Source organism: Mangifera indica, unplaced genomic scaffold (genome assembly GCF_011075055.1).
Source record: "Mangifera indica cultivar Alphonso unplaced genomic scaffold, CATAS_Mindica_2.1 Un_0083, whole genome shotgun sequence".
Lineage (NCBI taxonomy): Eukaryota > Viridiplantae > Streptophyta > Magnoliopsida > Sapindales > Anacardiaceae > Mangifera > Mangifera indica.
In genome coordinates, this window is record NW_025401175.1 from 28,040 (window position 1) to 41,117 (window position 13,078).

Sequence of the window (13,078 nt, forward strand, 5' to 3'; positions counted from 1 at the left end):
TGTAGATATATTACGCAATGATGTGGATAATTTATGTGCTGATGTAGGCTTTGATAATCTAAAAAAAATATCAAATTATTCTTTACCACAATTTATTTCCACGGAAATCACAAAGTATACTCGAAATAAGCAAAATATGCTCATAATAAGTAAAACCCAATCAACATTAATCTCTTTGTTATATTTTTGATGGTAGATATTTTCTAAGTTAAATGTTTTGAGTTTGTTGTTTTATTTTTTATAATTGTTTAATTTTGTATGACTTTTTTGCGGTAAATTTGATGATTTAACTGTGAATTAGTTTTAATTCTAACTGTGATTTTGCTCATTTGGGGTAAGTTTTGTCTATTCCCTGTGGGTTTTGTGGCTATTGTGAAAATAAATTTGGGGAATAGATAAATTTAATATTTTTGTGGGTTGCAATTGCCCCGTTTAGAGATGAATTTAAGTTGAGCTTGAATTTAAATTTAGGTTTGACGCGTTTTTCTTAAGTTAATTTAAATTTGACTTGGTTCAGAAAAGGTCAAACTTGAATTTAACTATAATATCGAATCGAATTTAATTTGATATTATAATCGATAAATCAAACCCTTCTCTAAACTTGAATAAGAGTTAATATAAAATCGTTTTGAGTTTGTTTAGTGAACGAACTTGAGCAAGCACCGCTCAAATGCACCTTTACCCGGGTCAACGTTAAGTAAAAAATTATCTTGGTGATTATATCTAAATTGAAACGAAAATCCTTATTATTAATTTTTAATAGCATTTTAGGTGAGGCCTGTTTTTGCGCACAAAAATACAAGTTTGATAACTTAAACGGAAAAATGGAAAAGTCGAATCTCCTCAGTCGGAAAGTACATATTTGTAAGTGTTGTTAAATTACAGGAATTTCTTTGTTAGGCTTTTGGACTTGAATCTTTTTTTTCCTCGTCGAATTCTGAGGACTTGGAGTTGGAGATAATACTTGGAACGAAAAAGTTTGCAATGAAGTACATGAAGAGCATCACAGCACTGCAATTTTATTTTTGCATTAAGAGAGTGAGAATGAGGAAAAATAATTGAACGTTAAAGAGGAGAAATTGTAGGAAAAAAATGAAAAAGACGAACCTGGTTTTGAGAATCACCGATATGTCTCCGGACTTGGGTGGATTAGTGGCGGCGAGAACCACTGAATAATGCGAATCAGAGATGGCGGAGCCCGCCCTTAACGAAGTGAATGTTGGAGTAAGTCTTGTGGGTTTTATACTCCTGAAGAGGCGAAGCAGTTCATCATTGTTGGTGTGCTTGGGATTGAGGTGTGAAGTTATAGAAGGAAGAAGAGAAGGGTGGTGGCAATGGACTCTGGTCGTGGAGATAGGGAGCGTCATGGCTCAACTTGGGCCGATGAGCGACGGAGCAAGGTGGTTGTGAATTGAGTGAGATTTGAAGTGGATAACGTTGGATGAGAGTTGGATATTTCTTCTCCTTCGTAAAGTGTAGACAAATTGATTAGTCACCACCCCAAATAATTTGCCTAAAATGATGAGTTTCTCTGTTTCGCACCCCTTTTTTGTAACTATAACCATTGCCACCCTTATATTTTTTCATCTTCCCACATAATTTAAAATATCCAAACTTCGTAAAATATATAAATATTATAATACCTCATCATTTATACTTCTAAAATATAAATAAATTATATTTTCTTTATTAACTTAAATATTTATCACTAAAACTTTATCATTAATTAAAAAAATTCTTAATGATTAAAATAATAATTGATGACGAATTTTATAATAATATTATAATCGGATAAAAAAAAGTATAACTTTATTATAATTATATTATTTATAATATTTAATTTATTATATTTTTTTCTCTTTTATGGGTAATTTTTGAAAAAATAACCCCTCTTATTACAGATAAAACATCTATCGTGTTTATGTATGGATCACTTCCTTCTAAAAAATTTTCTTTTGTTAAACTTGTAATATTTTTTTCTCATGATACCAAACTCAAATCTATATATTCTAAAGGACTTCTTAACAAGCGAAGTATACAGGAAAGCATGGAGAAGCTTGATCGGATTTGCGCCAATTAATGACCTATAATTAGGCTTAAAAGTTATATGTACAAACAAAGCAGTGATTTGACACGTATTTTTAATGTAATTAATGTGTCTAATCTGAAATTAAAGTAGTATTGACCCTTCTTTTCACCAAATCACATTATTGGCTTGTCATTAATTATTTAATCATGATTGGTTCCATCCCATTTAAGGGGCAATGAAACTCAACTCAACATTGACTTGAAAACTGGCTTGATTTCTTATTAGGGCATAAATTTGTCTTCCTTCGGTCTACTGATTTCATGAGTTTTTGGACTTTATAATCTTAATTGGTTCTAAATAAAGATTTATTTATGTTTAATTTAAATTTAAAATAATTAATTTAAACTTATTTAAATTTAAAATTTATTTGATTTAGACTGTGCTCGGATCTCATCTTCCTTCCACTAGCTTTTTTTTTTTTTTTCCCCTTTCCTAAAGGTGATTAATTTTGGAAACCCACGATAAACTTGAAGGTACTCAGAAGTCAAATTTGGCATGCTTCAAGTTTTTACATTTAATAATATTAATTGCCCAATAAAGGTCAAACTAATTCAGGATGCCTTTGTCCCTCTATCCTCCACCTCTATTTATTTCTACACCAATATCCCTTTATATTGCCTCCCGATGGTAGTTTAACTGATAAATAAATAAATATAGAGATATAATTGTGTTTTATATGTAAAAAAAAATATAAGTTTTAATATTTTAAATATTTTTAATTTATTTGATTTAGTGGTATCAATTATTTTTTCTGGGCAAGCAAACTGAAATCAATAACTCCCACCAAAATGTCCTTCTTTTTTTTTTTTTTTCATGTATTATTTTTTTATCAGACTTCTGTACTAATTCCAGTGTTCTCCATGTGCCTTGATTTAATACGCTGTCGGCTTGACGTTCCATTTGTATGGCTAGTCAATCCTTGTCCACCAGATGCCTGCAATGGTAGATGACCAGTAGACTTTCCAGTATGCTGGACAATTAGCTACGGCCAGCCACCGTCAATCTTATGTTTGAACTTTACGTACGTTATATATGAGCTTTGTTGCAGTATAGCATTGGATTATAACATTAGTGTAAATTTTACAAACTTGTACACAAGATTGAGTACAATATAACACTAACCCAATAATTAGGATGTTTCACTTCAATACAAACATATCATGAGATGCTAGTGTATATACTTAAGTCTATTTATGAAGTGTGAAGTCTAACTTGAGTTTTCTGACTCTACGGTAGATATTTTATACTTTAACCAATTGTTTTATCTATAGTGATTCATCACTTCTATATATTTGATCAACACTATCATTATGTTGTCGAAACACAATACTTGTTAATTAATCTTTGAGTAAGATTATGTGTGCTAATAACGAGTAATTTATATAATAATGATGACATATTATCATATGATTTAACGTTATTTTATTTTTAATTCAAAATTACTGGTCATCGTTAGGATAGGAACTAATACTTATTCTCAGTGTATATAGTTTTATTGTGAAACTTTAACTAGTAGTGTCCGATTTTGTTATAAAATCTTCGAATTTGTATTGGTATATGTCCCATTGTACTGGTATGTTTATCTGTATATATACCATTAGCATTTTCCTCAAAAAAGCAGCTTTTGAAATATCCTTTAGAACTAGCTAGTATCATGAACATATATAACTTTTTTATTCTTAAAGTAAATTTAGAGAGAAAAGGTGGAGATGGGCGGGCATGAATGGAGACTGTAAATGCCGTATAGATGCAACCAGTAATTCATCAATTGATCCATAAATGGTCCATGAAATTTGGATAAACAAAAGCGAACTAGCCCTAAAAAGTTGCAGTAGCAGCTGATAACCATGCAAACATTGAAAAAACTCCATGCAAATCCAGATCAAAAGTCTCCTAATGATCATAAATGACCCTGAAATCAAGTTCCCGATTGGTCAGAATCGATCCCGGTGGGACACCTTTAGGGTATTCTTTTTCAAAAGTGACAGTTGTGTGCATTAAGTATTACAGCAGTGTTTATGGATGAGCCGATGAACAAAATTTAAGACGTTAACCGTACTCCCTCTTAATATATCTCTATATAAATTGCCTTCAAGCTTCCACTTCTCATCCAAGAGTCGTCTTTTTAAAGTGTGTTTATAGAAAAGATGGCTTCTTGTTCTTCTAGGGTTCTTGTTTTCTTGATTCTGGGTGTTCTTGTGTGCAACATTGATGGGAGGAGGCTTGTGGGTGAAAAGGGTGGTTTGGAGGAGGAGAAGAACTTCATTCACCATCCTCGGCTTGGCGGTGGTGGTGGACTTGGTGGAGGTGGTGGCGGCGGGCTTGGTGGTGGAGGTGGGTTAGGTGGGGGTGCTGGAGGTGGAGCTGGGTTTGGAGGGGGTGCTGGTGCTGGGGGTGGATTAGGTGGAGGAGGGGGGCTTGGCGGAGGTGGCGGTGGAGGGTTTGGTGGAGGTGGTGGAGGAGGAGTAGGCGGTGGGTCTGGTTTTGGAGGTGGAGCTGGATTTGGTGGTGGTGCTGGAGGAGGAGGTGGAGGAGGCTTTGGAGGCGGTGGTGGCGGTGGACTTGGAGGTGGCTCTGGGGGTGGTTTTGGAGCTGGAGGTGGTGCTGGTGGCGGCTTTGGTGGTGGACTTCCTTAAGGCACTACTCTTGTAGCAATTTTTAGTCGTTATTATGAAATATGTACTATCAAAGTTGTCATATAATTATCTTCTGGTAATGAAGAAATTAAATAAGCTCTTTGCAGCATAAATGAGCTTAATCTGTAGTTTAATTATCGTAACAAATCAAATTGTATGATAATCACTGTAATTTCATGTGATTTCTATGGATTAAAGACTTTTGTGAGACATTAACGTTTCAGTACAATTTGTGAGGTCCAAAAGTTGGTGATCGAATAATGCACTAACTAGTACATTTATAAATATGTAGCGCTCCGCATTCTTCCTAATATTAGGCAGAGTTGATAATTTTTAACATTTTGGGTAATTTGACATAAATGATACAAAAAATATTAGGTTAAAATTCAGAAATTTTATATAAAATTTATTTCGGATCAATTTGACATAATTCGAATGTTTAAATTAGCTAATATTAGGGTTTAAACTAGCTAAGTAACCTGAATCGATTCGAATGTTTTAGAAAAAATATTACTTTAATAAAATTTATTAAAGATGAATTATAAAAATGTTGAAAGATAATATAAATAATAATTAAAATATTTATATTGTTGTGTTATTGTTTATTTTTATTTAAATATTTTATTTTATTATTAAGTAGCAAGAATTTGATTTGATTAGTCAGATTATAAACATGTTTTAAAATTCTTACTCATATTATAATTATATATTATATTTTTATAATAAAAATTTGAAATCTCTGCAGATTATATATAGTTATATTTTTGTATAATTATAATTACTTATATTATTTTTTATTTTTATTTAATTATTAAATAGTAAGAATTTAATTTAGTTAGGCAGATTATAGACGTGTTTTAAAAGTTTTAATGTGTAAATTTTTAAATAATTTGTTAATAAGATAAAATGTTATATTATGTGTTTTATTAATTGTATATTGAGGTAATTTGATGAAGAAATTAAAATGATAAAAACACTTTAGATAATGAAAATAATAGATAATTTTAAGTTAATTTGAGTCAGATCAGATCAATTCAAATATTAAAGAGTTGAGTTAGAATTAAAAAATTTCAATACGATTTTAATTTGGGTCAGATTAGAGTTAAAGATTTTTTACACGAAATTTGAATTGACACAATACGAACATTATCCAATGATATGAACTATCAAATTTAATATTAGAGTCGACTCAAATAATTTGGGTTTGAATTCAAATTCAGATAAAATAAGTTGAATTTGAACTAAAGATAAAACTCGTTTAATGAATATGTCAAATTTGAATTAATTTAAACATTTGAGTTAACACTAACTTGGTTCGAATCTAAAAATAAATTGATTTCCCTTCTTCCGACATTCAATATTTTGTGGTAGTCTTAGTGTGCTTTGGCAATGGTGTAGGGAGCTGTCGGTGGGAGAGCTGGAGCTGGCTATGGTGGTAGTGGTGGAGGACAAGGTGGGGGTTTTGGTTAATTTTGGAGGAAAATCTGCATTTGGTGGTTGTGGTAGGGCAGAGGTGGCCTAGGTGGTTGACATGGAGCGTTGGTGGAGTTGGCATTGGTGGTGGTTTGGAGGAGGAGTTGGTTTTGACGGTGAACTTGAAAGGGAGTCATTTCTCTAAATACCAAATTTTTCTTTTCTTATGATTTTTTTTTTGCTTTCTCCAAAGATATTATCCATCAATTGAGTGACCCAAGTTTATATCAAATTAACCATTTTAGATTAGGCCCGTTTGTAATTATTCCCATGAGCCCAATTCATAAGCCCAATTTATTCCATTTTTATTTAATTATTCTACAAATTAATATTATATGATATATTACGATATAAATTTGTATGAATTAGTTACTATTTTTTTTTTTTTTGAAATTTAAGGAAACCACGCGCCGCTTCATCTGAAAGTTTATTTTTGTCCAATGAAATCTCGCCACCTCACGAGTTCACAAAAATGCCTGCACGAGATTAAAGTAAAATTTCCTGAACCAATTACAATAAATAAAAAATCAGACTACCCTAAATATATATTCCATCGACTTTGCCGTGGCTGGCTCCAAGACCTCCTCAATAAACAACAACAATAACTCGCTCTTTAAATCGTTCAGGTCGATTTCTCTCAACCTCATTTCATTTATTTATGTAGATTTTATATATTTTTATGTGTTTTATGCATTTCTGTTTGGTTACCGCGAAAGTGAAAGAGAAAACAAAGATAAATGAAATCGTTTCTTTTTTGTTGGAAGAAGCTACTATATTGTCTTGTTTCAGCTCAGATTTGAATTTTGGAGTTTTTTGTTGTGTTTTTTTCCTGCACTTTCTCCGATATCAAACAGAACGCACGCAAACAAGCACGTTTGTAGTTACACGCGCACGCTTGTTGTAGTTAATACTGATTGTGAAATATAGGTGAAAATTGGATATCATCAAATCTATGTTTTTTTTTTTTTTTTTTTTTGTAAATTGTGTATATAATATTGTTGCATTTTCTCGGGAACCAAACAAGGTGTATTAAATCACTAAAGTTTTTATACGATGTATATACGTTTACATAAGATCAAAGTAAAACCTGCTGTTGAAGCTTCTTAAGTTGTGCTATTAATTACTTTTTTGTAGAATTTAGTTTTTGGTATCAACCTATTTTGCAAAATGCATTTGTTGTATGATGGATGTATTGGATGTTTGTGATATTTAACTTATGTAGTCAAATTTTACATGTACTGAGTATAGCTTCAAAATTGTGATGCAAAAGAAATGTGGCATGTGCTATGAGTGTTTTGAGAATATGTATCCCTGGGATTGATTTTGTGAATAGGAAGAGGCTATACACGGTTATAAGTGATGCAAATTAGGGAATGTTTTCTTGGTGTGTCTTTTGAGATAATTTATAATTTTCAATTTGTTTGTGTATAACTTATAAGAGCTTTTGTCTTTGTGAAGGCAGAGATATAAACCACAATGCTGGGGATTATACGGAGAAGAGTCGCCAGTGGAGGCTCATATACTTCGGTTAGAACTGTTCTTTTCATGTTGTTTTGATTGAACTTGTGGCTTTGGGTTTTCTGTTGTGGACTATTCTGTTCTAAAATAGTTTTTTTCTCTTCTTTAAAATCATTCCAGATTTTAAGGAAGTCAATGCAGACAGTTCAGCCGTCAGTGTCTGCTTCTAGAGTTTCAGGGAGGGAGGTGTGTATTTCTTTCTATAATTTCATTTTTCACTGTCTTGTCATCTGTTCCTATCTTAGTCAAGTAGGTGTATCTGATTAAGTTTATGAAAATTCTATTTTGGTGTAAGCAATGGCAGAATACTGAATATGATATTACTGCAAGGTTATATTGGAGAATTATGACCCAAATCTGAGTATTTCATATTTTTATTAATCTTGGTTACAAGATTTACATTGAAACACATGAACAGATACTTATCCATCCGAGAGGACTTGGGCATGTCAGGAAATTTAGTCATGTTATTTTACCAGGTAATCTTATGAGTACTTCTTGTACTCTCCACATCAGTAGTTGATCCATAGTCTTATCATGTGGATAATCTTTAGAATAATTAAAAAGAGTTTTTGGTGGTTGCAGGATGCTCTGTTGGTTGTCAACCAAAGAGGTTAGTAAAAATGTTTTATTGTATACTTATTAAGTGGTATTTTAAGATTACATATGAGAGTGATAATGTTGTGAGCTTAGGACAGCACAATATAAGCATGTATCTTCTTTACTTTTCATTGGATTAGATGTTAAAGGCCTATTCTCAAACTTGACTAATATATAAAATTTTTGGTCTTAACACTAAACCTTTGGGCCTAGTAGGGTTGTTTTATATGATGATCACAAGGAGTCAGTGATAAATTGGTTAAAAAATTAGCTTAGTTTTTTTCCTTTTAAAACAGTTATATAATTCTATGTCCCTTTTCCTTTTTCTTTGTGAGTTCACAAGAAGTGAACTCGATCCCTGATAGGTTTGAGATTTTGAGGGCGCCAATATTATGCCGAATCATGTTATCCATACTTGCCATTATGAACCAAGAGCCTGATTGTATTTTTTCAATTTTGAATAACCTTCTCTGTTTCAATTATTATTAGAGTTTTATTTTTATTTATTCTTTGGCCCAATGAAGGTGTAGTGTGGTGTAATTTATTGATAAGCAAATGGGAATTAATTATTGAGAGGTTAAGACGATACAAATTTTAATGGAAATGTTTCTGCTTTTTCTTTTTAATTTGGGTTTTTGCTTGGCTTATTTCCTCATGATATTTCTTATGGGCAGGGATTCCATTTCCAGCACCCAGCAGGCAATTAACATGCAAATGTGGAGCAGGCTATTTTCTTCAGAAAGCGGTATGACATTGATTGGCTTGTTTAAAGTGACATTGTTTTTCAAAATTGTAGTCTTTAAGGTGCTGTTTACTTTAGTAACAATGAGGAAGGATTGGTTTTCTAAAGGGCTGTGCACTCTTATTATATCAAAGTTACTTGAATCTCAAAATTTTCCTGCTGTTTCCTTTCTTTGATTGTTGAAGGGGATTTGGTTGATGCTGTTGTCCCTTTTATGGGTGAATCCATAACTGATGGAACTTTGGCGAAATTCTTGAAAAGTAGGTTTTTTAGTATTCATTTTCCTGTACAAGTTTTTATTCCTTGTCATCCATCATTGCAACTGTTTGATTGTATATGCTTCTGGTTTTTGAAAATAGATCCTGGAGACACTGTAGAAGTTGATGAGCCTATTGCTCAAATTGAAACAGATAAGGTACTCTGTACCCTTTCACCTCCTTCCCATGCCATGCCCCCTGTTTTCCCTTTTAGCAGTGAATTAGAAAACTGGGATATTTCTTAATACTTGTGATGTTAATCTCCTGCCAGGTAACAATTGATGTTGCAAGTCCAGAAGCAGGTGTGATTAAAGAGGTAATGCTAAAACGTCTATCCTTATTACTTTTCTAGCTTTTTGCACAATGGTTACTTTTTCCCCATCTCTGCTGTGATTAAATTTATTGATGTTGATACTAGCTTCTGTATATTAATTTCGTGCAGCTTGTAGCCAAGGAAGGAGAAACTGTGGAACCAGGTTTCAAAATTGCTATCATTTCAAAGTCTGGTGAAGGTGTAGCTCATGTAGCTCCCTCGGAGAAAATACCAGAGAAGGCTGCTTCTAAGTCATCTCCTGCTGAAAAGAAGGAAGAGAAGCCAAAACCTAAAGTTGAAACAGCACCTGTCTTGGAGAAGCAGCTTAAAGTGCCCTCTCCCCCACCTCCTAAGCGCTCTGCAACTGAGCCCCAGCTTCCCCCTAAGGACAGGGAAAGACGGGTGAGTTTCGTCATGATTCTCTACTTAGATAAAAAAATGTTTGTGGACATCTATTTTTATTATTTTCTCAGACATTATTTAAGAAAACATCTTATTGAAGAAACCGTGATGATCTTGCTTGTCACTTCAGATTGTTCATGATTGCAGGTTCCTATGACAAGGCTACGAAAAAGGGTTGCTACAAGATTGAAGGACTCTCAAAATACATTTGCAATGTTGACAACATTCAATGAAGTTGATATGTAAGTTCAATCCGACTGTATTGACTGCTACGTGTGCCACTTTTTGATATTTATGGTACTTAGATATTATGATTTTCCTTTTTCTCATTTTGTATATCTGGTGTGCATATGTTCTTGCCAACAATTGTAGAAGACTCTCTTAATTTTTATATTCATGCGACCGTATTACCCTTGTTTTTCTAATCCACCACCACCTTGTAATTATATATATCACTTACCTTGTGCTTCTACTGCTATATAAACTCATCTCTGTCTCTTGCAACTTCTGGATGATTTCTTTTATTATGCTTTTAATCTTTCTTCCAAATTAAAACAAGGAGCAACTCTCCATATGTCCATGTGTTCCCTGTGTTTTAAGCTCTGCTGTCTTTCACAGGGCATGACATCTTGATAGGAGTGTTTCTGCTGCTTTGCTGAACATAGTCCTTATTAAATTGAAACTGTATTTCTCCAAAAGCAAGTGTCTATATTATATTTCTCTCCATAAATCAGACATTGTATTACATATATTTCAATTACTCTCAAGTTTGGTTTTGTGGTTTGCAGATTACATGTTGCTTTAAATGAATTCAAATTTTGAGTTGTACTCATTGATTTATGGATTATACTCTATATACTAACTTTTTATACAAACTCTCTCATACAAGGTGACGTGTTTTAAAGTGATTGGATATTTTAAATTAAATAATTAGAGGAGATTGCATGACAAGCATGGAGGGCTGCCATATCTGTTCGTAGGGAATAGTTTGTTTAAATTGTTTGTATATGTGGCATTACTCTTAATTGAAGTGCTCAGAAAACTTCTTGTGGGCCGGTCGGTAGGACTGTACTTAACTGCTCCTTTCTTTGATGCCTGATCTGTAAAATAGCTTGTCTGTGCTTCTTGCGGTTTTTCTAAGATTATTCTTTAATTTTATGTTTGCTTATTGTAGGACTAATTTGATGAAACTCCGCTCTGATTACAAGGATGCTTTTGTTGAAAAGCATGGAGTCAAATTGGGACTTATGTCAGGATTTGTGAAAGTATGTATTACAACTGCTTAATTGCTTAGGTAGAATATGGATGAACATATTTCTTGTGAGGTAACATTTTATTTTTTCCTTAAATTATTTCAGGCTGCTGTTAGTGGGCTCCAGAATCAGCCAATTATAAATGCAGTTATTGATGGGGATGATATCATTTACAGGGATTACATTGATATCAGTATAGCTGTTGGAACTCCTAAGGTTTGTTAGTATTTCTTTAATTTAGTCACTTGTTTGCAACATCTATTACAATATAGAGCAGTGAAACCAGGCACATTACATATTCCCCTTAAATTTCCAAGCCCAAATACATCTTTAGCCTCAAAGTCCTAGTGAAAATATTTGAATTAAATGTTATATCAGATGGATTTGTCAATGGTTAGGGTGACAACCTTGGAAGCCTTGTCTTTCTGGTTTGTAAAGAAATATGTGATTTTAGTAGTATTTTATGTGTATGCGTATACATGTGCTGTGCTTCACTTATGTCTGTATTTTCTTATGATCATGGTGAAGTTGCAGGATCCCTATATCTTAACTTCTTACCTTAATTATTTTCTCATCAGGGCCTTGTGGTTCCAGTTATCCGCAACGCTGATAAGATGAATTTTGCCGAGATTGAGAAAGAGATCAACACCCTTGCAAAGAAAGCAAATGATGGATCGATATCCATCGATGAAATGGCTGGAGGTTCATTCACAATATCTAATGGGGGTGTTTATGGAAGCCTTTTGAGTACACCCATCATCAATCCTCCTCAGGTATGGCTGCTTTGATGTTTTAATGAAACGTCATGAAACTTCATTGCATTGACACTTCAATCTGCTTGGCTAGGTTGCCAACACATAAACCTAAGATCTTCTTTGTTTTTCCTTGTTTCATTTGTCTTTTGGCTGATCCACATATATCATGGGTGTAGGATTTTATTTATTTATGGTTGCGTCTAACTTGATTAACATTTCGACAGTCGGCTATCCTTGGTATGCACTCAATTGTGTCTCGCCCTATGGTTGTCGGTGGCAACGTAGTCCCTAGGCCAATGATGTACATTGCTCTAACATATGACCATCGGTTAATTGATGGAAGAGAGGCTGTTTTCTTCTTGCGTCGCATCAAAGACGTCGTTGAGGACCCACGCAGACTGCTTCTCGATATATAGAAACCAAGCTGCTGTTCCATTTCACGCCACACATTTCTGGTAAACCCAGGATCAAATACTCTTTAATTCATCGAAAAATAACTTGAGTTTGAAGTTTTGTAGGGTTTATTTGTCAATTTACGCCCTTTTCATGAGTGCTTGAAATGCGGCTTTGCCAAGTTGAATTGGAAATGAGAATTTTTTTTTTTGTTTTAATGAACTATTTTTTATTGGTTTTTCCTGTCGGTCTGTCACCTACGCTTTCGCGTTCCAAGATTTCTTGCTTCTGCATGTCTGTTGAAACAGAGAATATATTACCCTAAATAAACTATAATTTTTGTTTGTGATTTGGATGTTTTTTGATATTCATTTATTACCATCCGAGAATATTTTACCCTAAAATAGAGGCAGGCGGATTTGGATCGAGTTAACTAGTGCTAGAATTTATTTGACTTAAATAAATTGAGTTAAAGTTGGAGTTTAATTTTAAAGCTTGGTTTTAATTCAAAAGTTTGTAGGTGTTGTCGCATTAGAAATTTTTTTCTTTTATGATTCTTTTTTTTATCATTTTTCTGACAATTTTTCTTCTTATAATTTTATTTTAATCCTTTGAATTTTTGTTTATCATTTAATTTGATGAATTGA

At 33.1% G+C, this 13,078-nt stretch overlaps 3 protein-coding genes across 5 annotated transcripts; 2 read left to right on the top strand and 1 right to left on the bottom strand.

Annotated features, from left to right (window-relative positions):
• Window positions 1-724: 724 nt before the first annotated feature.
• LOC123207511 lies at window positions 725-1,452 on the bottom strand. The gene is made up of 2 exons (XM_044625004.1): window positions 1,108-1,452; window positions 725-1,011 (listed from the first exon to the last, which is right to left on the bottom strand). The coding sequence occupies exons 1-2, from the start codon at window positions 1,365-1,367 to the stop codon at window positions 897-899; spliced, it is 375 nt and encodes a 124-aa protein (XP_044480939.1). The 5' UTR covers window positions 1,368-1,452; the 3' UTR covers window positions 725-896.
• Window positions 1,453-4,141: 2,689 nt separating this feature from the next.
• Window positions 4,142-4,859, top strand: LOC123207508 (glycine-rich protein 23-like). Its single transcript, XM_044625000.1, has one exon. It carries the CDS (start codon window positions 4,237-4,239, stop codon window positions 4,723-4,725), a length of 489 nt encoding a protein of 162 aa, XP_044480935.1. The 5' UTR covers window positions 4,142-4,236; the 3' UTR covers window positions 4,726-4,859.
• A 1,817-nt stretch (window positions 4,860-6,676) lies between these two features.
• Window positions 6,677-12,631, top strand: LOC123207493 (dihydrolipoyllysine-residue succinyltransferase component of 2-oxoglutarate dehydrogenase complex 2, mitochondrial-like). 3 transcript variants are annotated; one of them, XM_044624963.1, is made up of 15 exons: window positions 6,677-6,824; window positions 7,657-7,725; window positions 7,837-7,902; window positions 8,135-8,195; window positions 8,302-8,329; window positions 8,991-9,061; window positions 9,244-9,318; window positions 9,418-9,473; window positions 9,587-9,631; window positions 9,758-10,030; window positions 10,178-10,272; window positions 11,205-11,295; window positions 11,389-11,499; window positions 11,862-12,056; window positions 12,263-12,631. In XM_044624963.1, exons 2-15 carry the CDS (start codon window positions 7,675-7,677, stop codon window positions 12,452-12,454), a joined length of 1,410 nt encoding a protein of 469 aa, XP_044480898.1. In that variant the 5' UTR covers window positions 6,677-6,824; window positions 7,657-7,674; the 3' UTR covers window positions 12,455-12,631. The 3 variants fall into 3 exon arrangements, with proteins under 3 accessions (XP_044480898.1, XP_044480900.1, XP_044480901.1); XM_044624965.1 differs by having other exon boundaries at window positions 6,700-6,824; window positions 7,661-7,725; XM_044624966.1 differs by lacking the exon at window positions 6,677-6,824 and adding an exon at window positions 6,932-7,125.
• Window positions 12,632-13,078: the final 447 nt, after the last annotated feature.

What these genes read in the sequence shown, in the direction of transcription:
- LOC123207511 (XM_044625004.1), bottom strand. Translation starts at nt 1,367, where the DNA reads ATGACGCTCCCTATCTCCACGACCAGAGTCCATTGCCACCACCCTTCT. An exon ending in TCGGTGATTCTCAAAACCAG is followed by an intron (nt 1,012 to 1,107) that starts GTTCGTCTTTTT and finishes ATAAAATTGCAG; the next exon opens with TGCTGTGATGCTCTTCATGT.
- LOC123207508 (XM_044625000.1), top strand. Translation starts at nt 4,237, where the DNA reads ATGGCTTCTTGTTCTTCTAGGGTTCTTGTTTTCTTGATTCTGGGTGTT.
- LOC123207493 (XM_044624963.1), top strand. Translation starts at nt 7,675, where the DNA reads ATGCTGGGGATTATACGGAGAAGAGTCGCCAGTGGAGGCTCATATACT. An exon ending in CTAGAGTTTCAGGGAGGGAG is followed by an intron (nt 7,903 to 8,134) that starts GTGTGTATTTCT and finishes ACACATGAACAG; the next exon opens with ATACTTATCCATCCGAGAGG. An exon ending in CCATCATCAATCCTCCTCAG is followed by an intron (nt 12,057 to 12,262) that starts GTATGGCTGCTT and finishes ACATTTCGACAG; the next exon opens with TCGGCTATCCTTGGTATGCA.